General features: G+C 55.6%; 3 protein-coding genes across 10 annotated transcripts; 2 read left to right on the plus strand and 1 right to left on the minus strand.

Annotated features, from left to right (window-relative positions):
- Positions 1-541: 541 nt before the first annotated feature.
- Positions 542-14,346, plus strand: LOC140261915 (zinc finger CCCH domain-containing protein 11A). Of its 6 annotated transcripts, none has more exons than XM_072355863.1 (18): positions 543-646; positions 2,624-2,683; positions 4,005-4,057; positions 4,335-4,533; positions 4,757-4,876; positions 5,350-5,473; positions 5,883-6,086; positions 6,417-6,533; positions 7,025-7,105; positions 7,538-7,648; positions 8,320-8,382; positions 8,626-8,709; positions 9,230-9,727; positions 10,315-10,388; positions 11,012-11,168; positions 11,867-12,030; positions 12,390-12,457; positions 12,722-14,346. In XM_072355863.1, the coding sequence occupies exons 4-18, from the start codon at positions 4,480-4,482 to the stop codon at positions 12,984-12,986; spliced, it is 2,184 nt and encodes a 727-aa protein (XP_072211964.1). In that variant the 5' UTR covers positions 543-646; positions 2,624-2,683; positions 4,005-4,057; positions 4,335-4,479; the 3' UTR covers positions 12,987-14,346. The 6 variants fall into 6 exon arrangements, with proteins under 6 accessions (XP_072211963.1, XP_072211964.1, XP_072211962.1 ...); XM_072355861.1 differs by having other exon boundaries at positions 551-665; XM_072355862.1 differs by lacking the exon at positions 2,624-2,683 and having other exon boundaries at positions 542-665.
- A 209-nt stretch (positions 14,347-14,555) lies between these two features.
- Positions 14,556-17,613, minus strand: NELFE (negative elongation factor complex member E). Of its 2 annotated transcripts, none has more exons than XM_072356058.1 (10): positions 17,477-17,613; positions 17,215-17,287; positions 16,813-16,958; positions 16,277-16,351; positions 16,143-16,177; positions 15,841-15,995; positions 15,199-15,343; positions 14,923-14,977; positions 14,746-14,848; positions 14,556-14,658 (listed from the first exon to the last, which is right to left on the minus strand). In XM_072356058.1, the coding sequence occupies exons 1-10, from the start codon at positions 17,549-17,551 to the stop codon at positions 14,576-14,578; spliced, it is 945 nt and encodes a 314-aa protein (XP_072212159.1). In that variant the 5' UTR covers positions 17,552-17,613; the 3' UTR covers positions 14,556-14,575. The 2 variants fall into 2 exon arrangements, with proteins under 2 accessions (XP_072212159.1, XP_072212160.1); XM_072356059.1 differs by having other exon boundaries at positions 17,215-17,312; positions 17,477-17,611.
- Positions 17,560-27,901, plus strand: SKIC2 (SKI2 subunit of superkiller complex). Of its 2 annotated transcripts, none has more exons than XM_072356052.1 (29): positions 17,560-17,668; positions 17,945-18,048; positions 18,158-18,267; positions 18,498-18,615; positions 18,699-18,762; positions 18,863-18,937; positions 19,023-19,076; positions 19,190-19,401; positions 19,480-19,614; positions 20,078-20,223; positions 20,640-20,786; positions 21,045-21,129; positions 21,624-21,730; positions 22,080-22,229; positions 22,467-22,566; positions 22,678-22,890; positions 23,195-23,305; positions 23,384-23,495; positions 23,699-23,817; positions 23,983-24,120; positions 24,213-24,350; positions 24,502-24,606; positions 24,965-25,112; positions 25,398-25,524; positions 25,916-26,126; positions 26,411-26,521; positions 26,981-27,199; positions 27,310-27,450; positions 27,638-27,901. In XM_072356052.1, the coding sequence occupies exons 1-29, from the start codon at positions 17,560-17,562 to the stop codon at positions 27,836-27,838; spliced, it is 3,810 nt and encodes a 1,269-aa protein (XP_072212153.1). In that variant the 3' UTR covers positions 27,839-27,901. The 2 variants fall into 2 exon arrangements, with proteins under 2 accessions (XP_072212153.1, XP_072212155.1); XM_072356054.1 differs by lacking the exon at positions 17,560-17,668 and adding an exon at positions 17,677-17,764.
- Positions 27,902-27,991: the final 90 nt, after the last annotated feature.

Below are 27,991 nucleotides of genomic sequence, written 5' to 3' on the forward strand. Positions count from 1 at the left end.
TTTTCTCCCGCTGCATTTCTTTCCAATCGAACCCATCCATTAAAATAACCGGATTGTTGCCCTCTTCCCCCTCCTCCCCTTATTCCTATTTCGGTAGTGTTTTGGCAGGGGTGACAGCAGGAGAACATTGTCCTCTTCTGGACGCAGCCACAAACGGGACTCGATCCATCCCTCAGCGCCACCAGGCCTCAGCATCCCCCAACGCCCATTTAAACGTAAAGGGAGAGCTGACCTGATGTTGAGCTTCTGTATATCGGAAGAGGGGATCCTTTGGGATTTGATGATATTACTTAAGATGCAGACGCAAATATCTGTGTGAATGTTTATAGCTTTGATACCAAACAGCCGCCCGGCGCTCCCGCAGTAACACCCGCAACTACCACAGAGCGAGCGGGAACGGGCTGAGGCGGAAATGACAGCCCCCCTCCACTTCCGGCGCGGGGGCTTGCTCACTCTGCGTCTGCGCACAGCGGGCGGAAACGGATGTAACTGAAGCCGCGTCGGCCGCCATCTTGGGTACGGGGGTGTTGGGTGCCCGTATGTTGGGCGCCATCTTTGAGGCTGGCAGTAGGGGAAAGGCGACGGTCCGAGCGGCGGCCCCAGCGGAGCGGGGAGATAGAGCGGCGGCCGCGGTCCCTGGGGTTCGGTAAAGTCCCTGCTCGCCGGTAACTATAGCCGCTCGTAGACCGCAGGGGGCAGGGGAAAGGCTTCTGCCCAGACCGGGCCCCTTCCACTCCCGTCGGGGGAAGCAGGCCGCATCCCGGTGGGTGCCGGCCAGGCCGCAGGCCTGACCCCTCCTGCGCGGGCCTGTCCCCCCCCCGCGGGGCGGTGCGGTGAGGTGAGGGGTCCTCGGTGGGCCGAGCAGCTCCCCCCGCCCCAGCTCAGGCCCGTGTTCCCCTCCGTCCCGCCGTGCGCTGCTCCTCGCTCTGCCCTTCCCCCGCGGCCCCAGAAACGGGTAGAACCCCGGGCGGCCGTTATGGGGGGGCGATATTAGACCGCAAATAGCACCCCTGGTCCTTGCGGAGTTACAGCGTGGTGCCTTCGTTGTGTAGCAGTGCCTGTGGGGTATGTGCTGTGGTTGACAAATAGAGCTTCAGGGTCAGGCAAACTTTGGGTGCACTCGGTTGTCATCTTCATTTCTCCTTTAGTTTGTTCCTAACAACCCGGTTGGGTGATTTTTTTTTTTTTGTCTTTGTTTCTTAAAAATCGGGATTAGAAGATGCCTGTTTCCTCTGGTTGTGGTGAAGGCACAGGAATGGGTGAGGTGACCTGGTCAGAACCATCGCAGGGGTGGGAATGTTCAACCCAATGCTCCTTAGCAGACCTGTGCTCTGAGTCATCTCTGGGCCTTCCTTGGAAAGTGCAGCACTGTGTGTTCTTTCATCCTAGGAGAACCCAAGGTATTCTGAGGATAGTTGGCTTGGAAGCCCATGTCAGAAGCACCACTGTGCTGTGTGTGTCAATTGGACACACCTCGGGGTGAGCAGCTGAGTTGGGTTGGTTGTCAGATGGTGGCTGGAAGGTGCCTCAGTAGTGAAGTTAGTCTGGGGTAGAGTTCCTTTTGCTCTCCCTTCCCATCTCAGATGGCAGTTTCCAGGGGAAATTGGTTCTTTTTTGAGATTTCAGACAGTGTTTCAGTGAGGACGATGAATCATCCTTCATCTCTCAGGAAACTGCTGCCAGAGCCCAGCAGTGATTCCAGAATTGAAAAAAGACAAGTGAGTTCCCTCCCCTGAGAGAAGTAGCAGCAGCTTCATAGTACCCTTCATCTGGAAGAGGTTCCCAGTGTTTAGTCAGGCACTAAGAAGTAAGGGAACAGAGAGTCACTCAGTGCTCATGCTTGTTGCTGCTCTGCAAGATGGGGGCACAGTTTTGTTAAATGGGCTGTTACAGCTCACGTTGTTGCCTGGAAGAAGAGAGCAGACTCCAAAGTGTGAGCCCAGAGCATCTGCAGAAGACCGAGGGAGTTTTCTTCATGAAAGCAATACTTGCAGAAGTGCCTTCATGTCAGAAATCTGGACAGATGTTGTCTGAATCTTCTCTCTTGGCCCTCAGCACAATGGTGGCGCTGCCTTTCCAACCCCTCATGGCACTGCTAGGTGCCGAGTGCTGTGCTTTAAGTCTGGCATTCTGGTGCAGAAAGAAAGTCTTTCAAAATATGAAGCAAACTGCTAAGAGATGCGCTGAGTGCTCCGGAGTTACTCATTGTGCACAGCTCTCAGGGCTCCATGCTTGGTTTCTGGTTAGCATTAGGGCTGCTGTGCTAACAGACGTGTCTGGGGTTATCTCGTTTTCAAATGGAAGGGCTCATAAGGAACCAGAGGGATGTGAGGTATTTCTAGTCCACTTCATGCTCCTGATTCCAGAACCCTTCCAATTGCGAGGAGAACAGAAGTGCTGAGCTGTGTGTTGATGCATCTGGGCAGCACTGAGGTTGTTAGGAGCATAGGAATCTGCTAGAGATGACCCTGATGTGAGGGTACTAAAGGTAAAAAGGAAGCATTTCTATCAGTATTGGAGGAGGAAAGGAAACTTTGCCCTTAACTGCTGTTTTTGTTCCCTTTGTCATGCAGTCAATCCAGCAACTAACTTGAGAACCCGACTTCTCCTTTCTTTATTTTAGATTTGGGAAAATTCCCTGCCAAAAAAAAAAATATTTCCTGGAAAATTCACTAGTGTTTGTGTGAGTAAAAGGTTCCAACATTTCCTTATTGATTGTCGGAAATGCTTAGCACAGAAATGTGCAGCACTTTAATGAAAGAGTTCCCAATAACTTGAAGTTGATCTTCTGTCTGGCCTGGTTGCAGGTTTTACAGCATTTGGTACCTTAAAAAAAACAAAACAAACCTAAAATATCAAAATATTTGATTTTTACATCAGAAAACAAACAAACAAAAAAAAAATGAACCAACCCAAACCCTTCTTGTGGCTGAGCAGAACGTGCTGCAGCTCCATGCAGTGCTGAGCTGACCTGAGCAGCAGCAATGGGGAGCAGTGGCTGCGCTCAGGGAGCAGCGCATGCTGGCAAACCTGTAGCATTGCTACGGTCTGAGAAGAGAAGCAATTCCTTACAAACCCCAAACCAATTGGAGATGCTTGGTATCGTGCAGCCATGCCATTTGCAAAGTGAGCCTTGCCCGCCTCGCCGCTTGCTGTTCCCTCAGCCTGCTGTCTGCTGCTCGCTGCTTGCAGCCCCACGTGTCTGCACAGGGCCAGAGGCTGCTCCCAGGATGGGGCATACAGTGCATACCCCTGTGTGCATAGACACCTTGATACCGTGTGCATGCGTGTGTGTGTTTGTGTGCTGTCCCCAATGCTGCCCTGCTGCACACCATCAGTCCCAAAAGCATTTCCCACAAGCTGTGGTGCAGCTCCTCACTTGATGGCTGGTTCCCTCCAGGTGAGAGGAGCAAACAGCCTCAGCCCCCCACTGTTCCTGCTGCTCTTGCTGAGCTCACTATTGCTCACACCTGGTGTGTATACAGGCACATGTGTGTGGGTTTGTGTCTTTAGACGCACTGGCATGCTTTTGCTGTACAGGTAATAAAGACGGGGGAAGGTTTTTGTGTTTTCTTAATAGGTGAAGAAATCTTGAAGACCAGAAATTCCAACTTACAGAATTTTACATTTTAAAAATAAGATCTAATTTAAAACAAAACCAAATTGTCCGGCTGTGGAAGACGGAGCCTCATTTTTGCAGCCGCTTTGAGTCCCGATTTTGCCTTTTAGTGCACTGGGTTTTTTCTTTTTTTGTGTTTTTTTGTGGTTTTTTTTTTTTCCCTTTTTTCCTGTTTTTTTTTCCTCCTCGAAGAGCTCACTAACCCTGGCTGCCTCCGCTCTGAGAGCGTTCCGATGGACTTGCTTCCTCCATTAGTTGTAAGATGTTTAAGAGCACAGCCCGTGTTTGACTTGTGGATGAGAGGTTCCCTTGGCAAAGTGAGGAGGAAATTTCTTCCTACCCCTTTATTATTAATTCACGGATTCAGTGTTGGTTCGGCCTACAGGAGAAGTTAACTGGAAGGCTTTGAAGATCGCTGTCTTTCCTGAGGTTGTCCAGGTGGGTGAGCTTGAAGACCTGCAGTGGTCAGACAAATGTGTTGGGGTTACTCACTGCTGTCACTCGTGGTGTTGAAGGAGGGGCTCCACTGGAGGGCTTGCATCCGTGCACCTCAGGGGCTCCGTACTGAGTCAGGGTGATGTTACCATAGTTTGACCGGTGTTGAGGAGGGCAATGTTTTGAAACAACTGCTCCTGAGAGACTGATTTAATGAACCGAAGAAAGCTGGGAAGATGGGTATTCATCATTATTTTCTGCTTGTTGGTGTTTTGCTTAGGGTTCCTTTTAAAAAGAAGATTTCACTGATCAAGACAGTAGAAGACGTTCAGTCCAAGGAAGCACGAGCCAGCTCTTTGAGAGAGCACAGGAAGACCTGCACAGAGATCCCCGAGACCACAACTGCTTCTGGGAGCTCGTCCAGCATGTCAAAGAAAGGAGATGATTGCTATTTCTACTTCTATTCCACTTGTAACAAGGTCTGCTTGGGTTTTTTCCTTCATTTCTCTTTCTTTCAGTTCTTAAGTTAAGAGGACAGGGTGGAATAGGTAGAAGCTATCTACCTATATTACTGATCTTCGGCAAACTTAATAACTAATTGTGTTGTGCAATAGAGCAGCTAACTAAAAATGAGCTCAAAGCATGGCCAGTTCTCAGGTTGTCCTATTTCATTTTCCTCTCTTGGTTTCCATTGGGTTACAGGGAGACAACTGTCCCTTCCGGCACTGTGAAGCTGCTTTGGGCAATGAAACCATCTGCACGCTGTGGAAGGAGGGCCGCTGCTTCAGGAATGTCTGCAGGTTCAGACACATGGAGATCAAGGTGAGTATTGGCTCCTCAGAGTTCATCACCAAACCCACTTCTCATTTCTTTAGGTGGGCTGAATGTGCTTTTGCAGATTAGGTTCATTTGCTTTGAAATGATGATGGTTCCTATTGTGAAGAGGGGGCTGGGAGGAAGCAGAGGGAAGACAGCTCAGTGGCATTGGTATATCATAGCAGGAAATTCTTGTAGTAGATACCAACAGTGCTCTCTCAACAGTTGCTAAAGAACCACATGCATCAGACAGGCATTCTGCAAGCTGTGTTAGTTGAACCCCTTCTAACCTGGTGTCCTCACCCACAGCATGCTAGGAAAGCTCAGTGAGCCCAGTGCTCCCAGCCTGCACACGCTTCAGAGAGGTGTTTGAGTGCTGCTTTGTGGCAGTCTGCTCACTGGCATGATCTGGAGTTCAGTCTCCCTTTGCAAATCTTAGGTCCTCATTACCATCAGCTTTTCTTCCTTTCCATCTTCAGAAAAAACGCAGTGAGATTCCCTGCTTCTGGGAGAACCAGCCAGGAGGCTGCCAGAAATCCAACTGTGCCTTTCATCACACCAAGGGACGTTACGTCGATGGGCTTTTCTTACCACCAAGCAAAAGTGAGTTTGTCTTTTTTAGGTACGAAAGATTAACTCTATTACTCACAGGTGGGTGTAGTGTCGTAAAGAATGCCAGGTAACATTCACTTGTGAGCTGATAGACAGGTGCACAGCTGAACTTTGTGCGCTTCTGATATTTCAGCTTTTTCTTGCATGCTCAGCTTTTCTCTGCTCCTGTGGCCTTTGCCTTGCAGGTTGTTTTCCTTCATTTAAGCTTTTACTGGATGACAGGGAGATGAATGTTGTGCAGGGGGGGGATTTCTTTGTTCACAGAGTAGCCAGTTGGATGGGCAACTGGAGACTCAACATTTATCTGTGTGGGTTTTCAGCCTTGCCTGCCATCTTTGTGCAGTGCTTGTAAGGTTAGGATCAAAGTTTTAAATTCCTGATGATCCTTTCCTTCCTGTAGCTACGCTGCCAAGTCCACCAGAGTCTGCAGACGATGATCTGAAGGCAGCTCAGATAACACTGCAGCAGAGCAAGCTTTCTGTGCAGTCCAATCCCTCTCCACAGTTGAGGGGAGTGATGAAAGTGGAAAACTCAGAGAACGTCCCAAGCCCTACACATCCTCCAGTTGTAATCAATGCTGCAGATGATGATGAAGACGACGATGGTGAGTGTGGTTGCTGCTGCTTTTGATCTTGAAGGTGTTTGCACTGTATGACTCGCTGAACACCTGCAGGTAGACTAGGACGGGGCAACAGCCTGGCCAGTTCACTGGGGTTTGCCTGGCAGCAGTGAGCAGAAATGGTAATGCAGGAGGGAAGCTCAGAGCTTTTCCTGCTGCAGCCAGTCTGCGGTGTGGACCTCTGCCTTAAATCAGGGGGGAGTTTTCTCTGTTTGTCAGAAGAGTAACCGAGTATGAGCTACATAAATGTGGGAAATCTGATCAAATTCCTACCGTGTAACTGAAGAGGCTGATTTTTTTTCTTTCCCTGTACAGACCAGCTTTCTGAGGAGGGAGAAGAAACAAAAACACCTGTCCAGCAACCAGCTGAAGAAAACCATAATGGATTGCGGATGATTTCCACTAGGAAATCTAATGCTGATACAAAACAAGGTATTACAGGATGAATCAAAAGAACCTGCCAAGTAACTCCAAAGCAATTCATTGTACAAACACAACAGAACATAGGGTTGCTGAACAGACTCAGCTATTTCCATGATCTTGTTCCTACCTTATAACTTCATGTGCCTTTCAGATTAGGAAGGTAAACTCCTTTGTTTACGTCATTAGAGCAAGACGAGGCCACAGCACGGAGTTTAAGTGTCTGTATGTGCATCTTTTCAACCACTGGTGAAAGCCATGTTTGCTGATAGAGGAATCTATTGTCATGTGGATGGGTTGAAGTAAGGGATAAAGCCTACTTTTTATATCCAGAAGGAAGAAAGGAGGGCAGCAGACAGACATCAGGTCCATGGTGCTCTTAGCTGTGAGGAGAGCTGACAGGGTTTCTTATGCATGCTTCTGAGCAGGAGGCAGTTTGCAGAGCTGTGGTCCTCAGCATGTGCCTCTGTCCCTCAGTCTCATTAACTGTTCTGTGTTCCTAGATGACAGTTTGAATTTTGGAATAAAAACACTTGAAGAAATCAAATTGAAGAAACAAAAGGACAAAACAAAAAAACAAAGTGGTGAGTTCATATGCCCTACTTTGTTATCCTTCTGATCATACCCAGATAGCTGGCATTGTGTTGGGGAATAGAGCCATTCACAGAAGTGAACCTTTGTCTTGCACTGCTGGTTTTGGAGTAGCAGTTGCTGGTGGCTGGGAGCTACATGAGAGATAGACTTTGATTTTTAGCTGGGGGTATCCAGCTACTTCAGCATGTAGTGTGCTGTTTGAAATCCAGACAGCTGCTCTTCTAGATGGAAATTCCAAGAGCAAACTGAAGGCGAATTAGTCACCTCTCTTATTGACGTGCAGTGGTTGTTGCATAATGGGCAGTAATGAGTAACAAATGCGCTTTGGTCTTTGTGACAGTTCTGTCAGGTTTGTTTTTGTTGTTGGCAGTGGCTTTTCTTTTTCTTGTTGTAAACACTGTCTGTTTGTTCCCTTTGATCAGAAGGGCCTTCAGGAGTTCCTGCTCATCTGCTCCAACCTCGGACTGTTCCTGTGCCAGAGAAGGAGAATGTGCGGACAGTGGTCAGAACTGTGACGCTGTCTGCAAAGCAGGGTAATGCTGAGTACCTTTGTTTGCATTTGGTGGCTCCTAAGTGGAATGGATAAATAACAGTCAAGGTAGTTGGGCCTTGTTAATCTGATGGTGCTGCTTTTTTGTATACAAAAGATGCTTTTATATTGAAAATCCATGGTTGTGTTGGAAAGGTTGGCACTTGTAGGTGCTCTGTGCTGTTGTAATACAGGATCAAGAAACAATTTCTGTGAACCTCTGGTGAGCCGTTTGTTACTGCAAACTCCCAGAGGTGCTGACCCTGTGCCTGCTGTGCTACTGAACTTGAGTGGTGTTAGTAAGCTGACAGTGATGACAAAATTAGTACTCAGATGAAGAGCAGCAGCAGGATTGAGGGGCTAATGGTGTAGTAATTGTCAGCGTGCAGCTCAGGAGCCAACTCAAAACCAGAGTAAATTGGAAATGAGAGGGAAGAGCCCAGGAGGTGGTGCTGCACAAACAGCTTTGGAGCCACTGAAGAGGCTGAGGAATTTAAAGTGAGGAATGAGACAATTGGGACTTAACTCTGAGTACATTACAGTTGCAATATTATTTTGTGTCAGGGCTGTCAAAGTGGTGTCTTTTGGGTGTATTTTTTTTGGGTGGGAAATGAGCTCACAGGACAGTAATTGTGTTGGCTACTGTCAAATAAGCACTTTATTTTTCTGTTTTAGGGGAGGAGCCCGTGATTCGATTGAATATTGCTGAGAAACCTGGAAAACGGAAATCCTCTGTAGGTAAGGGCTGCTTGTGAGCTTTTGTTTGGCTGCCTCCTTGTAGATGTGAGGGCATTGCTGAAGCAGGAGGGAGGAAAGCGTGTCGTGAGTCTGTGATGACTACAAGTGGCACACAAGTGTGGCAGCTGAAAGGTGAATTTGAGAACATCCACTTGGAAAAAACCAAGCTTGTGGTTGCCTGTTCTAAAAAAAATCTTTCTCCAAAGAAGTTATCTTAGGAATGTTGTTGTTTTCTCTCTGTAGCTGATGTCAGTGGCCTTCCGTTGAAGCGCAGCCTTGCAGAAAGGCTGGGGAAGAAGATCGAGGTTGACAGAACACCAAGGAGAGGTAAATGGTCGTCTGTGTTTGCTGCACAGATTCTCTAGGCTTTCTGCTTTTTCTTTCCTGGGAGTGTTTTCTTTGCGTGCTTGCTGAGGTCTTCATAACTGGGATTTGAAGTTATTTTACCTGTCCTGTTTTGAAACGTAAGCCCGGAGCTGGCATTTATGCAGCATCCCTGCATTGTTCTGTTCTGTAGTTCAAGGCATGAAGTCTCTGAAGGTGAGACAGGGACATACTAGTGCTCAGACAGATAATAACTAGGTATTACACCTGCTTTCCCCTTTTTCCTTCACATGAATTTGGACCACTTCCATAGAGCCCTGAACATTAATTTGAAAAGGAAAAATGGGACTGGTTTTCAAAATATGGGACAGGTGGCTTAGAAGAGAAAACTGCAGAGTGAAGCCGTCCTGTGATGCATTGTTGTGAACGCTCATATTCTGTAATATTATGACAAATCTGGAAACTTAGGCTCTCGTTGGACTCTCTTTTCATCTTTATGCTTCTCCTTTCTTGATGCTGACAGAGAAGGGTGCCAAGCCAGCAGGGGAGATCCACGTAAAAACTCTGGAAGAGATCCGTCTTGAAAGAGCTAATCAGCGAGGAGAAAGCCCAGCTGCCCCCCAGGCAGAAGGGTGCTGTAAGGTGGAGGATCCCAGCTCCGGGCTGAGGCCTTCCCCTGCAGTTCGCATCAAAACCTTCTCGGAAGCCCTGGCTGAAAGGAAACACAAACGGCTGGAAGAAGAGAAGCAAAAAGTAGAAGAGCTGCTTACCGAGAAGAGAGCTGAGGGTGAGCGCAAGAAGCAGAGAGTTGTCCCTCCATCTGTGCCTGGCAAAGTGAAATTGGAAGAGCCAACACGTAAAATCAAGCCACTGGAGGAAGTGCATATTAAAACCTTGGAAGAAATCAAGCAGGAGAAAGCCCTGCGGATGCAGCAGAGCGGGGAAAACGTGCCAGCAGTAGCAGCACAACCCGGGCCTGCCCCAGCAGGGAGGAAGTTGCTGCGGATCACAAAGCCAGCAGGTAACCAGGTGCTTTACTGTCTGCTCTGCTGAAGTGCTTCCCCGTCAAGCAAACTGAGTTTGCTTAGAACTGCCTGGGCTGTTTCTTACCAAATGCAAAGGCAGGAAGTGCCAGGATGTGCATCCATGTATTTTGCCATTGAATCTGTGGTGTCTGCTTGCTTCATTGTGGAAAATTCATTTGCTGTGAGGTTTTGGAGTTCAGTTTCTCTTGTACTTTTTTTCTGCCATGTTTTTGGTGTGGCATGTTCTGTGTGTTGACGCCAAGGCTGCCTTCATCTTTGGCGTGTGTTGCTTAATTTGATATGTAAATGTATTTGTAAAGCATGGATTGACTCCTTAACATGGGGGCCAACCTCTGTCAGAAAGGTCAGGGGAGTGAATTATTCACTGGGGATGTGAGAGAGGCTTTGTGAAGAGACAGCATGTGAAGGAGGGAAGAGCTTGGATACTGTATGGACTGTGTGATGTCACCTCTCTCATGTTCTTTGTTATTGAATGTGAGGAAATAAGCACATGGAGGAAACACTGGCACGCAGGTTTCTATATATGCTTGCTGTTGACCAAGTGATTTTCCTTGTTTTAAAGCACCTGGAAGTGAAGAGAAAAAGACTGTGGAATTGAGCAGGGCTTCTCCCAAAGCTGTCCCTGTACCCGCAGAGGTGAGTCCCTTCTGAAGACGGACGCGTTGACACCATTTCTTAACGTTATCATGTCTCACTGCTCACCATGTGCCACCAACATGAGTGCATTCCTACCTTCCTGCCTTTGGTGAAGAGCTGCAGCCATGTTTCACAATCATGATACTTTCAATGGCTTTCCCAGACAGCTGTGTACTCCTCAAACAGAATTAATCTGATTGTACCTGGCAATGAGGCAGTAACTCTGCTGGCACCAGGTACAACTTGTGAGGTTAATGTGGGAGGCACTGGATACAAAAAGGCCATGATGGCTTTGTGTTCAGGGAAATCGGACAGCAGGTGAATGTTGTGTAGGGGAACAGGAATGACTTTGTGTTGCTCAAAAAGAATGTGGTAGGTAACAGCTCCAGCATTGTGCTGATTGAAACAAGCTTGCTCTGTTAATTGCACACGTTTGAAACAGTGTTTTCACAGCAAAGCATGGATCTTGTTAGAGGCAGGCATTTATGGAAGGGTCAGTGACCCAAGTGACAGGAATGCACTGTTCCAGGTGCAGCCATTTTTGAAACATCTCCAATCTGATTTCCTTCATACACTCTCCCTGGTGTTTGTTCTTGTTTTGCACTTACTGTATTTCTTTTTAGCCCTCGGATCAGAGTACACCAAATTCTAAAGCTCAGGCGAAGAGCCTTGAGGGGACAATAAAGGAGAAGCTGCAACTGAGACAACCAGAGAAGCTGAAGAAGGAAGTGGCTGTGGTGCCGGCTGCTGTGCCATCTGCTGCTGAAGAAACAGTCAAAGGTAAAAGTCCAGAGCTTAGCAGTCCTGAATCCACCCTTCAGGGTCAGCTTATCAGCTTGCAAAGGCATAAGTGAAATCTCAGGAAGGTGTGCAATGGCATTGCTAGGGAAACCATGAGACCAACCTCAGGAGCAGAGAACTAGAAATGAGTGTTGAGTGTGAGGTGGTCCTCGGAAGTCAAGGGACCTGAGGACAGTGCTGATGGTGGGTGCGTGCCATTGCTTAGTGCTAGACAGGGAAATGCTTATTTTCTTAGCTCACTTGTGTTCCTTCCAGCCAGACCAGCTTGAGAATGAGAGACAGACAGTGGCGCTGCAGCTGCAGACTTACCTGTGTGATAAACAGCTGGATGTATTTTGTGGGTCTGTTGTGGCTTGCACAGCATCTGGTTGCACACTTTTGTCTGTAGCTCCTGCTTTTTCCTTTCTCTAGAGGGACCATGTATTGCTTTCTCCTGCTGTATGGCTGTTTCCCTTGTCTGGGTTATAATTTGGTGTAGCTGTGCAGTTTCTTTGTTCCTTTGGTCAGACTGTTGGTACACAGCACTTACTGTGGAAGATATTGCTGAGAGTTAAAGAAAGAGAAATGTCATTTTGCTGGTCAGCTGTATTTAACTGTGGTTAAGGGCTGTGGGAATGATAGGAGAACCTGGATTCCTCTCGAGGCACAATAGTACCAGCTCTCTCTTCTTCCTGTAGCCAAGTGCAAGGTGTCTGTGAAGCCTTCGGATGGCAAAGCCAGCACCCCCACGAAGCGAGCACTGAAGCGGAAGGCTGCTGAGATCTCTCCCTCTGCTGTGGCAGCTGTGAAGCCTCTGAGTAGCACTGAAGCTGAGGAGCCTCCAGCTAAAAAAGCAGCTTTGGTAAGGAGGGGAGGAAGCGTCAGTGCTGTCCTCATCAGGCTTATACTGAGATACAACTCCTGCAGAAAGTGTGGAGAACTGAAATGTTGTGCAGGTTTCCTGTCAAAGCAGTGGCTGTGTGCAGGATGCTGGATGAATGGCAGTGTGTGCACAATGCCCTGGGATTCCTCTGTGGTGTGAAGGAATTTGTCCATTCATGCTGCGTTGTTAAAAAGACCTGAGCCTTCCCATGGTTGTTGACGCCCTTCAGGAGCCCCCTGACCCCCCGTGTTGGGTTCAGGCTCAGCAGTGCTGAAGGAGAAGCGCTGCAGAGGAAGGATCTCCTGAGGAATCCTTGACTTTGTCTTCCTTCTTCCCAGACTGCTGCTCCAGCCCTGCCAGAGGTCAACCTGCTCACCAAGCCTGGCACAGAGAAACCCCCCAGCAGGTGAGGAGCACAACTTCTTTTGCTTAAGCACTTTGTCTTTCCATGAGCCATCAACTCTTTGGTGTGTGGGAAGGAAAAGGGGGTTGGGCTCAAGAATGGACTACACGTCCCTGTTAGTATAGGAGCTCTGTGGGCAGTCCTGGGTTAACGAATGGTGCTCCCTGTGTACATTTGAGGGTAACTGGTTTCAAGCGCTGCTCAGCAGAAAACATCTACAGTTAAGAAATGTTGTGTACTGATTGTTCTCCTCCTTGTTCTCCCAAGCCTCCAACTGCAGCTGGGAAGCCAAGCAGACTCTGTGGAGCAGTCGGAGGACTCGAGTTCAGCTTCAGCTTCTTCCCAATCAGTGGCCAAAGCACAGCAGCTGAGCTCCACTGGGGCTGGGAAGACCCCCTTATCTGTAGAAGATGACTTTGAAAAGCTCATCTGGGAAATCTCAGGAGGGAAACTGGAAGCAGAAATTGACTTGGACCCAGGGAAGGATGAGGATGATCTCCTTCTTGAACTTTCTGAGATGATTGACAGTTGAACTGCATAGTCTTATAGTATATATAAAACAATTAAAACCTTTTCTTTTTGGTTGGATACCCCAGGGTGATACTTTTCTAAAGGAGGCTTCACAATGAGTCTTAAAGCACAGCTGAACTGGTAAACAAAATTGGCAGACTGCATTCCATTGTCCTGAGTTTTCCTGCTGGTCAGAGTTGAGGTCCTGTGCATCCATTCCCTGCTCCTGGTTGGTTCCTTTGGGCAGCAAGAGGAGAAAGCAGTTCTGTGACTCAGCCCAGAAGGACGTCCATCTGTGTGCTGCAGTGCCTGGGAATTGATCTCCTGATTCAGTGACGCTCCGAAGGCTTCAACCTAAAGCTCCTTCCTTCCTCCTCCCTTGGCCATGCTCAGCGTTGGCTGCAGCTGAAGCTTCTTCAGTCTTCCCATTTCTTGGGCAGTCCCCATGTCTAGCCTGGAGTTCTGCCAGCTCTTGAGTTTTGTTTGTGTCTGCTTTTGTTTTGGACTTGAATCCTTTAAGGCAACTTAATGACAATGTGGGGGTGGGAGGGAGCAGAATTCTGCTATTTTGGACCAAATGTGCCACCAAGGGATGGGGGGGTGCAGCCCTGCCTTCCAGTTATCAGCAGTGATGCGGCATCAGTGTGAGAAGCAGGAGCTGCACTCCGCAGCTGCGTTACTCCTCCTCCCCCCCCCCCTTTCCCTTTTGCCGGACTTGCAGCACTGTTTGCTGGCAGAGTGCGATGCTGTGCCGAGCAGCCTTGCCTTCCTCTTGTCTGCAGCAGCAGGTGGGGCTGTTGAGGATCAGCAGCGGCGCCTCTTGCAGCACTGCGGGATGTGTGAGCAGCTGTGAGCCTACAGGGCCCTTTGGGCCGGCTGTGCTGCGTGCCCTGCCTCTGCCCATTGTTTTCCCTAGCAGATATCTTTGCAATTGTTTTCTTCACTTGTAGCAGAACTTTAGGCTTTTCCTACTGTGACGTGTGATGCCATTAAGGGGCCCTCAGGCTGCCATCGGAGGAGATTTATCAGTCATTGAGTTGATTGTAAATACTTGATTTTTGGAAGCCAACGCGTCGTGTGCTTTGCTTGTCTCAGTTCAGAGTGAGTGCAGCCATCCCAGCCCTGCTGTGCACACAGTGCAGCCCTGGCCCTGCTGGAGGACACTGTGGTGACTCTGTGCCTCAGCTGGGTATTTAGTGGTTTTCTGCTGCCTCTGGGTGGGACTGTGCCCATGTTGTGTCTGCCATTGTTCCTGTAAATATTTTATCCTTTCCTTTTGTATTTGCCTTCTATTTAAGACATTGTATGAACGTAGTCAGGCTCCTCTGTTTGTGCCGGCGGTTCTCAGCTGTGTTTTTAAATAAACCTGGCACAGGACAGCAGTGCTGTACGTCTGGCTGCAGCTCTTGGAGGGAGCAGGAGGGGAGCCAGGAGTGCTGCTGCTCAGCACCACAGCCAGGTGAGGCTGGCAGTTCAGTTATGGCTGTGTGTACAGCTGGTCACCGCTCAGCCTCCCCCATTGCAGCTCCCCGTGTTCCACAGCTCCCCCATCCCCATTCTCACACTGTCCCATTGTCACCCTGCCACACCATTGCTGTGTGCAGTAAACCTTTATTGCCCCCCAAAGAGGTCCTCGTTGTACACCACCTGCGCCCGCTTGTCACGGTGTGAGCCCTTGGCACTGTTCTTCACGGCTGTTGGGGCACAGGATGGGGGCAGGGACTCAGCACTGCTGGCACCCCCACCCCATCCCTGCGCCCCCCCACCGCCCCCCAGCTCACCCAGGGATCCCCACAGTGATTTCCCAGTGGCAGCATCCAGCAGCGGCTGCTTGCGGGCGATGCTGACACGGAGCTGCACGTCCTGCACCACGGCGCCGTTCAGCTGCGGGGTTGGGAGAGGGGTCAGCACGTGGGAGCAGCCCTTGTATCCCAACACGGCTCCCACGCAGCACCCACCTCGGCCATGGCCTGGTCGGCTGATTCCATCTTCTCGTAGGTGACAAAGGCACAGCTGGGGGGGTGACATCAGCACAGCTCCCACCCCATTCAGCACCACCCCACAGCAGGTGCACCCACACCCGCGCCCCCATCCCATCCCCTTTAGCCCCTCCCCCAATTAACTGGGCCCACCTGTGACCACCCCCACCCAATCCCATCCCCCACCCACCATTGGCTCCATGACCACGCCCACAACCCCTTAGCCCCGCCCCCTTCCCCTTTAGCCCCGCCCACTTGCGCGGGCTGTCCAATGAGAGGTCGATGATGGCTCCGAATGGCGCGAAGGCGCTACGCAGCAGCTCTGGGCTCAGCTCGGCCCCGTGCACGTACAGCGTGTTGCCCTTCCGCGGGGAGGGGCGCTCAGGGAACGAGTCCGAACCTGGGGGGCACCGTGTGGCACGTGAGGGGCATCCCCACATGGACACCCCCCAATAGAACCCCCATTGCCAACGGGACAGCGATAACACAACACTCAAACAAGAGCCCATCCTCAATGGGAACCCCCCCAGTGGGACCCCCATAATACAACACCCCCATAAGCCCACCCGCAGTGGGACACCCCCCAACATCAGGGCAGAACACCCCAAAAGAACCACCAGAACCACCTCAGGAACCCCCTAGAAATCAACAAGAACCCCTTAACCCCCCCAGCATTTAACCCCCCCAGCATTTAACTCCCCCAGCATTTAACTCCCCTAGCATTTAACCCCCCTAGCATTTAACCCCCCCAGCATTTAACCCCCCCAGCATTTAACCCCCCCAGCATTTAACTCCCCCAGCATTTAACCCCCCCAGCATTTAACCCCCCCAGCATTTAACCCCCCTAGCATTTAACCCCCCCTCCAACCCCCCCTGGATTTAAGGACCCTCCCCTACGTCTGAATGCAGCCTCTCTCTCGCGGCCCCCCCGCTCCTCAGGCTCTGGCTCCTGCTCCCAGTCCAAGCGGCGGTCGCGCTCTCCCCTCTCAGGGGGGTCCCCACGTCCCGCCCCAGCTTCAGGCTCCCGCAGCCGCTCGCTGGCGCTGACGAAGCTGATGGTCAAAAAATGGGGGGGGGGGGGGAGCAAAATAAACACAGGGAGAGGGCTCAGATATGGGCGGGAGAACAAAATAAAGGGATAGGAACCACAAATAAAGGGCTGGGGGGCTATAAAGAACAGGGAGGGGGGCGGCACTCACCTCTCATAGAGTGATTTTCTCTGGGGTCGCCGTGACTGCAGGGGTGGGGGAGGTTACAATGGGGTCCCCATGTTGGGGATCCTGCCCCCCTCCGCCCCCCTTTAATAACTGTGCTCCCCTGCTCCCCCCAGTACCTCAGGAGTGTCATCGTCAGCCGAAACGCTGCGCTGGAAAGGCTGGAAGGTGGGGGCTGGGCCCTTCTCAGGATCCTGGGAGGGGTATAAAGAATAAAGAGGTAAAGGGAGAGGGGGAATGGGGGCAATTTTGAGCAGGTCTGGGGAAAACGGAGAGGTTGGGTAGGATTAGGGCGAGCTCAGGGGGTGTTAGGCTATTTGGGGTGGGATCTGGGTGGAAATAAAGGGGATGTGAGGCAAAATGGAGGTGATATGAGGTGCTTCGGGGTGTTTGGATAGTTTTTGAGTGTTTTGTGGCTTTTGGGGCCATTCTGTGGTATCTGTGGTGTTCTGGGGGCTATTTTTGTGGAATTCTTAGTGAGATCTGGGATTTTTTGTGGAATTTGTGGTGTTTTGGAGGTGTTTTTTGTGGAACCGTGATGTTTTGGGGCTGTATCTGTACGATTTGGGGTGAGCTCCGTGGGTCTGCGTGGGGCTCTGGGGGCACAGCGGCTCTAGGGGGGCTTTTTGGAGGGGTTCACCTTCACAGCCCTCACCTTCAGCTTCCCCTCCAGGGTGCGGGACCGTTTGAAGCCCGAGTTCTTGGTCTCAGCCTTGATGGCGCTGATGGCTCCGGATTTCACCAGCAGCTTGGCCTGCTCGGTGGCCGTGGCAGTGTCCACCGGGGGTTGGTCCGACATGGCTGCAGTGTGTGTGTGTGTGTGTGTGGAGGGGGGGGGATACAACCTCACCCCTCCCCAAATAAAAACAACCCCCAGCCCCACAACCCCCTCAACATCCCATTAACCCCACATAAGCCCCCATTAACCCCACATAAGCCCCCATTAACCCCACATTAACCCCACTTCCCTCCACCGCATCCCCCCCCCCCACATCCCTACGGCCTCGATGGGCCCCAAGCCTCCCCCCTCCCCTTTGGGACCCCCACCCCGACTCACAGCGCTTGATGCCTCCCTGACTGCTGGGCCCGGTGTTACTCTGCTGCTTCTTTAGTGCCAGCAGCGCCTTTTTCTGCAGGGAGACGGCATTCAGGGCACTGGGGGGGGGGGGGGTCAGGGTTAGGGTTAGGATTAGGTTTAAGGTTAAGGTTAGGGTTAGGGTTAGGTTTAAGGTTAAGGTTAGGGTTTAGAGTAGGGTTAGGGTTGGAGGGGGGAGCAATGAGGGCAGTTTGGGGGGTCCCGGGGTGGTCCAGGCCGCAACCTTCTTGCGTAGCTTGGCGAAACGCTTCTGCAGGGCCTCCTCCTCCTCCGTCAGCCCCGGCGGCAGCGTCAACATGGCGGGGAATGGGGGATCCCGGAGGGAGGGGACGCTCTGTGGAGATATGGGGGCCCCACAGGCCGCAGGGTGTCCCGTCTCCCTGGCAACGGCCGCAGTGCTCGGCTGCAGCGCACGGTCAGTAGCCGGAACTTCCGCTCTGAGCTGAGGGCAGGGGAATGCTTCCGGGGTCAGCGCCCGGCGGAGCTGTGGGGATGGAGCTGGAGAGGATCGGTGGGGCCGGGGGGGGCCGGGCCTGTAACGGGGGGGGGGGGGGCGGGTCTGCGGGCCCTGTGGGGTCTGTGAGGGCCTGAGGGGGTTATTGGAGCCTGTGGGGGTTATGGGGCCTGCGGAGGGGTTTCTGTGGGGCCATGTAGCTCTGATCTGCTCTGTGTTATTTTCCCTCCCCCTCAGCGCTGCCCCCCCCCGGCCCGCTGCATCTCCCCCTGGCGCTGTTGGAGTTGGGCTGCGCCGGCCGCTACGAACTGCTGCCGGGTCCCGCCCCGCCCCGCAGCACGGTGAGATCACGGCGACCCCCCCCCCCAGACCCCCCTAAAGGACCCCCCTAAGGGACCCCCCCCTTCTCCCCCCTTGGAATCCTCTAAGTGACCCCTCGTGCCCCCCCAGCTTCCCCAGGGCCTCCCACCCTTCACGCCTTCCCTGACGGAGGAGTTGGAGCAGCGCTTCCTGGGGACCCCCTCCTGGCTGCCCCCACACCAGCATGAGCGGGCTCAGAGGTATTGGGGGGGGGGGGGCACATAATGGGAGGTGTTGGAGCGCAGGGTGGATATCGGGGGGTTCTGGATCCCTGTGGGAGGGGGCTGATAGTGGGGGAACGTTGGGGTGAGATGGGGATGCTCGCTGGGCTCATCAGGGGTTGCTGATTCCTCAGAGGGGCTCTGAGGGGAAAGGCGGGCTGTGGGGGGATGTGGGGGGGCTCTGAAACTGTTTTTGCCTCCCCCCCCAGGTGCTGGACGCGGGTGCCCAACCCCCGGGCACTGTTTGTGTTGGAGCCAACCCCGGTACACAGCAGCATACGGGCGCTGCGGGACCCCGGCACAGGGGCACTACGGGGCTTCATCGAGGTGGGGGAACGCTAATTTACTAACAGGGGGGGTGCGGGTTGGCATGGTGTAAGACCACCCTGTAACCACCCCCCCCCCCATAGGAGCTGCATGAGGACTCAGGGCTCACCTCTTCCCCAGACACCAGCAATGTCCCCCAGTGGGAAGGTGAGCACCCACCCCCCCCCATCCTTTTAATACCCGCTGCTCCCCTTATTGTGTGAGCCCTAAAGCTGACCTTTACCCCCCCATTTTTTAACCCTCCCAGGCGGTTTGGAGGAACCCCCCCTGGAATTGCTCCACACCCAGGGGCCAAATGAAGAGGATTTGGACCTTGAAAACGGTACAGAGCTGTCGGGGTCTGTTTTGGGGCTTCCCTTTCCTTCATTTTATCATTTCATTGTGTGTTTCTCTTCCCCCAACCTCAGATTTACTGACCATCCCCCCCGGCTTGAAACGTGGTGTTGAGTTCCAGCCCAGAGGTAGGGAACAGCGAGAAGGGGCTCCTTCTCAACCCCCAAATCTGTGCCCCCCCCGTCGCAGCACACTGAGCTCCCCCCACCTCACCGTCCCCTCCTCCTTTAAAAACAAACAGCCCCTGGAGCTCGGGGGGGAGCACCATCACTCTGTAGTGTTTTGGGGGCATTGGATTCCTTGGAGTTGGGGAGGGCAGAAGAAGAGGAGAAAAAAGAGGGGGAGGCTGCTGGGGGGGGTGCCCCCTCTCAGCCCCCTCCCGACAAAGCAGGGCTGCCTTCCCCCACACCCCCCCTGCGCCGTGCTGACAGCCTGGAGGAGCTGGTGATGGGGGTAAGTATGGAAGGGGGTGGGTGGAAATAAGGGGGTCCCTGCAGCCCCATGCTGAAAGCCCACCCTCCACATCCTCAGGAGGTTCTGGTGCCCCCCACCACGGCCACCCCCCCTGCCCTCCCCCAAAGCGAGGAGGAGGAGTGGGCAGTGGAGGAGGACTGCAGTGTCCCTGTGGAGGACTTTGAGGAGAAGATCCCAGACCCAGCATTCAAGGTGGAGGGGAAGGGGGGCAGGGGGTGTCCTGGGAGGAGAGTGGGGGAAGTTAGGGGGATCTGGGTGGTGACTTGAGGGATGTAGGGGGTGGTTTGGGGGAGTATCTGTGGATGATTTGGGGGTCATAAGATGGGGGGAGGGGCGATTTGTGGGGGTGTTTTTGGTGGGTGTGGGATTGTGGCTGGGGGTTCGATGGAACTTATGGGGTTTGAGGGGCTATTGGGGTGTGATGTGGGGGTCATTGGGAGGCAGTGTGGGGGTTCAGGGGCGCTTGTATGTGTTGAGGTTCCATGGGCACCCATGATTGCCAGGGTGTGGTGGGGTTCCTCTATTGGGACACCCATGGTTTGGGGTCCTCCGGTTTTGGGGTCCTCACATGGGGTTCCAGGTTTGTGGGGTCCCCCCCTGCCTTTTTGGGGCTTGGGCTCCAGAGGAGGGTCCTCACCTCCCCCCCCTTCTGCAGTGGCCGTTCCGCCCCGATGCGTTCCAGCAGCGTGCAGCGCTGTGCCTGGAGCGGGGCCAGTCGCTGCTGGTGGCCGCTCACACCTCTGCAGGCAAAACAGCTGTGGCTGAATATGCCATTGCATTGGCACGGCGACACATGACACGGTGAGGCGGGCCCAAAATGTGGGGGGGAGAGGGCTGGGCAGGGGGGTGAGCCCCTATGGGGGGTCCTGAGCCCATCCTGGGGGTCCCTCTGTCTTTTCCTCCAAGCTCTGGGGGTGTCCATGAACTGTATTCAGGGTTCCAACTCCTTCCTGTGGTCTCTGGGAGGGTCCCCAAACCCCTTTGTGGTATCCCTGATCTCTGCCTGGGGTTCCCCAGCCCTCTCCTGGGGTCTCTGCAGGTCCTCAATCCCTTCCTGTGGTCCCCAGCCCCATTCCTGAGGTCCTTATGGGGATTCCTAAACCCTACTTGTGTTCCCCAGACCCACATGGGGTCCCCCTGGGTGGCCCTGAACCCTTCCTGTGGTCCTGGAGGGGTCCTTGACCTGCTCTGTGTCGCTGACCCCCTGTGCCCCCCAGGGCCATCTACACATCACCCATCAAGGCGCTCTCCAATCAGAAGTTCCGGGACTTCAGAGCCACCTTTGGTGATGTGGGGCTGCTGACGGGGGATGTGCAGCTGCGCCCCGATGCCTCCTGCCTCATCATGACCACCGAGATCCTGCGGTGAGCCCCAAATGGCCCCAAATGACCCCCAAAAAAGTGCTCCCAACAACCCCAAATTTATCTCAAAAACGCCCCTGAAAGTGACACTGAAGCCATCCACAAACTGCCCCAGAGCTACCCTCAAACAGAGCCAAAAGTGACCCTAAGTCCCCTCGATACCCACCTTGAACCCCTCGGAACCCTCAGCCACCCAGAAACCCACCTTGAAACCCTACAAAACCCTGAACACCCCAAATCCCCCCCCTCCCTCCCCCCCAGCTCGATGCTGTACAACGGCTCTGAGGTGCTCCGTGAGCTGGAGTGGGTCATCTTCGATGAGGTGCACTACATCAACGATGCCGAGGTGGGGGTCAGGGGGTCCCCAAAAACAGGGGGATGTCCTCAGGAGCTGAGGAGGGTGTGGGGTCCCATCGTTATAGGGTAAAGGTGGGGTTAGGGGGGGTGGGGGGGGGAGGGGGTTGGGATGGTTTGGAGGGAATCAGGTATTTTGTGGGGTGGAGGGTTTGTTGATGTGGGTTTGGGGTGTCCTGATGGACCTCAGGGTCGTATGGGGCTGTGGGCTCCTGTGGGGCTGCACCATTTTCTACTGTCTGGGGAAGGGAGGAGGCTGTGTGGATCTTGGGGGGGGGTTCTGGGGGCCCTCGGGGTGTCCTGGGAGGGTCTTAAGTCCATTTGGGGAGGGAGGCTGTCTGGGACATTGGGGATGCTGGGGGGTGCTGTGGGTCTTGCACCATCTGTTGCCATAGGGAGGGACTCTGGAGGTGTGGGATGCTATGGAGGGTTCTGGTGGGTCCTGGGACTCCAGTGGGGGTCCTACATCCTGCCCCCCCCTCACAGCGTGGTGTGGTGTGGGAGGAGACGCTGATCCTGCTGCCTGAGCACGTGGGGCTGGTGCTGCTCAGTGCCACCATCCCCAATGCCCTCGAGTTCGCCCAGTGGGTCGGGTAAGGGGCTGTGGGGTGGGGGGGTGATGGGGCAGTGGGAGGTCTGTGGGATGGAAAGGCTATGGAGCTGGGGGGGGTGTCTGTGTGGGGCTCTGGGGTGGTCATGGGACTGGGAGGGGTCGGTGGGTGATTGTGGGGGCTGCGGGTGGTTGCTTTCGGACTGGGGGGGCTGCAGTGGGCTTGTAGGTGGTTGTGAGAAGGTTTTTTGGGTTGGGGGACTTCAGGGTGTTATGGGGTGGATGTGGGATTAAGGGGATGGTCATCCAGGGCTCTATGGGGTGTCTATGAGGGACCTGGGGGGGCTGTGGGGTATTTCCTCCATGACCCCCCCCCTCCATCTCCCCCACAGCCGCACAAAGCGGCGCCGCCTGCGGGTGCTGAGCACACGGCGGCGCCCAGTGCCCCTTGAGCACTATCTGTACACTGGGGGCGGCGGTCCCCCCTCACCCCGTGACCTCTTCCTGCTGCTGGATGCATCGGGTGGATTCAGCACCCAGGGGTGAGCCTCACCGTGCCCCATAGTGTCCCATAGTGCCCTACAGCCACTCCGCAGTGCCCCTGCTGCCAGCCATTATTGCCTTGTAGAGCCCAACTGCCACCCCATAGCATCTCATGGTGCCCTGCGGTCACTCTGTAGTGCCCTACAACCATTTAATGCTTGCCCGTGGTGCCCTACAACTGTCCCCATAGTGCTGTCCCCATAGTGATGCCCCACAGCGCCCCATGGCTCCCACAGGTACTACGCAGCGGTGGAGGCACAGAAGCAGCGGGCGAGCAAACACTCACAGAGCTTTGGGGCCAAACAGCCCCATGGGGGAGGCAGTGGCCCCGGGCAGGTGAGAGGGAGCCCAAATGGGGCTGGGGGGTGGTTTCTTCGGGTCTCTTTTTGGGATCCTCCCATCCCGTTTTGGGCTCTTTTGGAGCTCTTTCCAACTCACTCCCCCCAGGACCGTGCCATGTGGCACTCGCTGGTGGCGCTGCTGCAGGCTCAGGGGCAGCTCCCAGCCGTGGCCTTCACCTTCTCCCGCGGGCGCTGTGATGCCAACGCAGCCGCCCTGGGCCGCATCGACCTCAGCTCAGCTGCCGAGAAGGGACGCGTGCGGGGCTTCGTGCGGCGCTGCCTGGCCCGGCTGCGGGGGGGGGATCGCCGCCTGCCCCAGGTGGGGGCTCCTGGGGGCTGTTACTGGGTGGCTGTGGGGTGTGTGGGGAGTTATCGGGGTGTTGGAGGGGGGTTAGGGTGGGTTGTGGGGGGTCTGTGAGAGTTTTGGGGGCTTGGGGTGCTTTAAGGAGCCTTGGGGGGGCTCTTACTGGGGGAGATCTGTGGGTCTTAGGGGGGCTCTTATGGTGGTCTCTGGGTGGTTCAGGGCATCCTGGGGGGCTCTGTGTGGGGCTGGGAGGGGTTGTGAGGCTTCCTATGGGGTGGTGTGGGTCTGCCATGGGTCCCACTCCTGTCTCCCACCCCAGGTGCTGCAGATGTCGGAGCTGCTGGAGCGCGGCATCGGGGTGCACCACAGCGGGGTGCTGCCGCTGCTCAAGGAGGTGGTGGAAATGCTCTTCAGCCAGGGGCTGGTCAAGGTACAAAGTGGCTGTGGGGCAGCTTTGGGGCTGAGCCCCACACAGGTCCTCCACCAACCCATCCCCTGTGCCCCCCAGCTGCTCTTTGCCACCGAGACCTTTGCCATGGGGGTGAACATGCCGGCACGCACCGTTGTCTTTGACTCCATCCGCAAACACGACGGGAACAACTTCCGTGACCTGCTGCCAGGTGGGGATGTGGGGTGGCTGTGGGGGTGTGGGGGGGATGTGGGCAGAGCTGGGGGCTCAGTTTGGGGATTGGGGGGCAGTTTTTGTGGCTCTGGGGTGTTTTTTAGGGTCTATGGGATGGATCTGGGGGCAGGTCTGGGGGCCGTGGGATGGTTTGGGGATGTGGGGCAGGGTGAGGCTCTATGGGGCAGCCCTTCTCCCCAGGTGAGTATGTGCAGATGTCGGGGCGTGCCGGGCGCCGCGGGTTGGACCGAACCGGGACCGTCATCATCCTGTGCCGGGGGACGGTGCCCGACATGGCCGACCTGCACCGCGTCATGCTGGTGAGTGGTGCCCACATCGGCTCCTGCCAGCACTCCTGTCCATGTCATGGAGCCCTGACACCCCAACATCACCCCGCATCCACCCTGGGCTGCGTCACCCCCATGTCTCCATTCCCCCCCATCACCCCATGCCATGTCATTGCAGTGCTCTCCCTCTGCCCGCAGGGCCGCCCGTCAGGGCTGCAGTCTCAGTTCCGCCTGACATACGGGACCATCCTCAGCCTGCAGCGTGCGGCCGCGCTCAGCGTGGAGGGGTTGATGCGCAACAGCTTCGGGGAGTTCCCCCTGCGGCGCTGCGCTGCGGTACAGGATGGGGATGGGAGGGGGGCACTGGGGGCCATGGGTTCGATTGGGGTGTTGTTTTGGTGCCATTTGATCCCATTTGGGGCCCCCAGGCGCAGCAGCGGCGCGTGGCTGAGCTGCAGCAGGAGCTGGCGGCGCTGGGAGAGCCCCCAGATGAGGAGACCCTGGATGACCTCCCCCAGTACCACGAGGCCGTGCAGGGGCTGCTGGAGGCGCGGGCAGAGCTGCAGGTAGGGCCGGGGGATGTGGGGACATGGAGGGCTGGGGGGGGTTCCTGATGTAGGGGGGTGGGGGGACGTAATGGGGAGACCCTGGAGGGGGAGGGTACTGGGGGACATGGGGGGGTCCTGGTGCCAATCTCTTGTTTCCCCCCCCCCCCAGCGCCGCGTGGCGCAGTCGGTGGCAGGGCTGAAGGCACTGGCACCAGGGAGAGTGGTGGTGGTCTGCACCCCCCAGCACCGCAATGCACTGGGCCTCATCCTGCAGGTACAGCCCCCACCCCAAAGTTACCCCCACATCCCCTAAAGAAACCCCTGAACGCTCCAACATAACCCTCCAACATCCCCAGGTTCTTAAAATAACCCCAGACTGACCATAACCCCCCACCCCAGAACAACCCCCAAACTCCCCCACATCTCTCCACATCACCCCCAGCCCTGTGATAGAACCCCATAATGCCCCCAACCCCAGTGTTCCCCAAAATAACACCCACATCCCCCCCATAGCCCCCAAAATAGCCCCTAAAACAAAATGTCCCCAGTCCCTCCTGCCCTCAATGACCCCCAGCCCCCTTCCCTCACCCCTTGTCCCCCCATCGTGCCCCTGTCCCCTCCCCCCCCCACAGGTGACTGCTGAGAGCGGGGGAGGTCGCACCATCACAACAATGGTGCTGAGCGAGAAACCCCCTGAGGAGGGGGGGCTGCACCCCTCGCCCCCCCCGGCCGCCCCCTACCCCGAGGATGTGCTGCTGAGCCGACTCTTCCTGCCTGAGGGTGGGTGCAGCGGGACCCCCCCTCCACAGAAATGGGGTGCGGGGGGTCTGGAGCCCAATGAGGAGGATCTTTGTGGGGGGTGGGAGGCATCTAAGAGCCTTTTTGGGGTGGGGGGCACCCGAGGAACCCCCACAGACCCCTATAGAAGCCCCACCCTTGTGGGGTCTGTTTTGGGGTGGGGGGCATTGGAGGGCCTTTATTGGGGGGGTCGTACCCAGCTCGATTACCCTTTTTGGGGGAGAGTTTGGGGTTAACTGGGGGTTACTCCCCCCCTTTCCCCTGCAGGCCCCCCCGGAGCAGCACTGGAGCAGCTGCACCCCGAGGATCTGGGGGGCATCGTGGGGCGCACACTGCGGACAAACCCCCCCCGGCTGCTGGAGGAGCTGCGGCGGAGGCAGACAGCACGGGGCAGGTGGGGGCTGTGGGGGGGGGAAGGGGATGGTATTACTGGGGTCTTTGGGGGGGTGTATAGGGTTTATTGTGGTCCATGGGTGGGTGGGGGCTCTCCACGAGTTACTGGGGGGGTTCCTGTGGGTGTTGGTTCCCTGGGAGCGGGCTCTTATGGGTATTGGGGTCCCTGAGAAGATGGGGGGGTGTGAATCCACTATGGCAATTAGGGTTACTTGGAGGGGGGGATCCTTACAGCTGTGGGGGTCCCTTGGTGGGTCTATCAGGGATACTGAGTTTGGGGGGGGGGGGGGGGGGGTTGCCTTTCCCGTGTTTGGGGCTTTTATAGGGGCTGTCCCTGGGGGTTCTGGGGCACCGTGGTGCTTTATTCCCCTCTTCATCTTCTCCTCCTCCAGGAAGGACCCCCCCAGCCCTGAGCTGCTCTCAGCCCTACAGGAGCTGCTGCGCATGGCAGGGGGGGCTCCGGGGGGGCTGCCCCTACTGGACCCAGTGGGAGCCCTGCAGCTGCGGGACCCCCCTGCCGTGGAGGCGGCCGCCCGAGCCCGGAGCCTGGGGGCAGCCCTGGGGGGGTTTCGCTGTGTGCGCGGCCCCCGCTTCCCTCAGCTGGTATGGAGGGGGGGGCTGGGGGGAGGGGGGGCATTTTGGTGTCGTTTGGGGTTTTTTGGGGCTCTTTGGGGGCGTCTTTTGGGATCATTTGGGGTCTGTTTTGTGCTATTTGGGGGTTGATTTGGGTCACTGTGGGGACATTGGGGTAGTTTTGAGACCACCTGGGCCACCTTGGGGCCATCTGGGTTCCTTTGGGTTCACTTGTCCTCATTTGTGACCATTCTGGGGCTGTGCGCTCCCTTTATTTTGCCATTTGCTCCACCTGGGCTGTTTTGTCCCCTCAGTACTCACAGTTTGCTGCCCGGCGCCGGCTGCAGGCCCAGGTGGAGCAGCTCCAGTACCAGTTGTCGGATCGCTCCCTGCTGCTGCTGCCCGAGTACCGCCAGCGCCTCGGCGTGAGTCCCCAGTGTGTCCCCAACACACTGACCTGCTTTGTCCCTCCTGTATCTCTGTGGGTTGACCTGCTGGCTCTTTGTGCCCATAGGGTTACATGGGTTGACCTGATAGCTGTTTATATTCATAGGGCTACATGGGTTGACTTGCTGGCTCTTTATGCCCATAGGGTTACATGGGTTGACCTGATGGCTGTTTATATTCATAGGGCTACATGGGTTGACCTGCTGGCTCCTTATGCCCATACAGCTACGTGGGTTGATCCACTGGCTGTTTATGCCCATAGTGTTATGTGGGTTAATCTGCTGGCTCTTTATTCCCAGTGTTACATGGGTTGACCTGCTGGCTGTTTATGCCCATAGAGTTACATGGGTCGTCCCGCCGGCTCCATGTGCTCACTGGGTTGACCTGTTGCCGCCATGGGGTCTTTATGGGGCTGACCCCCCTATTTCCCCCCACAGGTCCTTCAGGCTCTGGGCTACGTGGCCGAGGGCGGTGCGGTGCAGCTCCCCGGGCGTGTGGCGGCGCTGCTGAGCTGCCACGAGCTGCTGTTGACGGAGCTGCTGCTGGGCAACGTGCTGAGCCCGCTGCGCCCCGAGGAGGCGGCGGCGCTGCTGTCCTGCACCGTGCACCCGGGCCGGGGCGAACCGCCCCCCAAACTGCCTCCCAACCTGCAGCAGGTGCGGGCTATGGGGGGCTGGGTGCTCCGTGGGGCTGGGAGCTGCGTGGGGCTGGGAGCTCCGTGGGGGCGATGGAGGCCGAGCGGAGCAACGTGTGTCTGTGCCCGCAGGGCATGGAGCAGATCCGCGCCGTGGCCGAGCGCGTGGGGAGGCTGCAGGAGGAGTGGGGGCTGCCGCAGAGCGCCGAGGAGTACGTGGGGCAGTTCGGCTTCGGGCTGGCCGAGGTGGTGTACGAGTGGGCACGCGGCATGGTGAGCTGCCACGGACCCTCCGCGTCCTCCGGACCCGCCTGACCTTGATCCAAACCCTCGTTGCCCACCGGACCCCCGTGGGGGCCCCCCCGACCAACCCGGCCCCGCCGTTCCCCTTTGGGACCCCCCCCCCATCCCGCCCCGTTCTGCTTTGCGCCCCCCCTGACCGCCCCCGTTTCCCCCGCAGCCCTTCGCCGCTCTGGCCGCCCTGGCTCCGCTGCAGGAGGGCGTCGTGGTTCGCTGCATCCAGCGGCTGGAGGAGCTGTGCCGGGAGCTGCGCCGCGCCGCGCGGATGTTGGGAGACCCGGGACTGGCGGCCACTATGGAGGCGGCGAGCGGCTGCATCAAGCGGGACATCGTGTTCGCCGCGAGTCTCTACATCCAATAAAGGCCGCAGCGCTGCGCTCCGTCCTGCCCCGCGCGGTGCTCGGGGTCACGGCGGGGGTGGGGGCCTGACGGGGGCGGTCGGGGCTGCGGGCGGCTGGTGAGCGCTCACAGAGCGCGGCCGTGAGCGATGGAGGCCGGGCCGGGGGGGGTGGAA

The sequence above is a fragment of the Excalfactoria chinensis genome, chromosome 23 (genome assembly GCF_039878825.1).
Source record: "Excalfactoria chinensis isolate bCotChi1 chromosome 23, bCotChi1.hap2, whole genome shotgun sequence".
NCBI lineage: Eukaryota > Metazoa > Chordata > Aves > Galliformes > Phasianidae > Excalfactoria > Excalfactoria chinensis.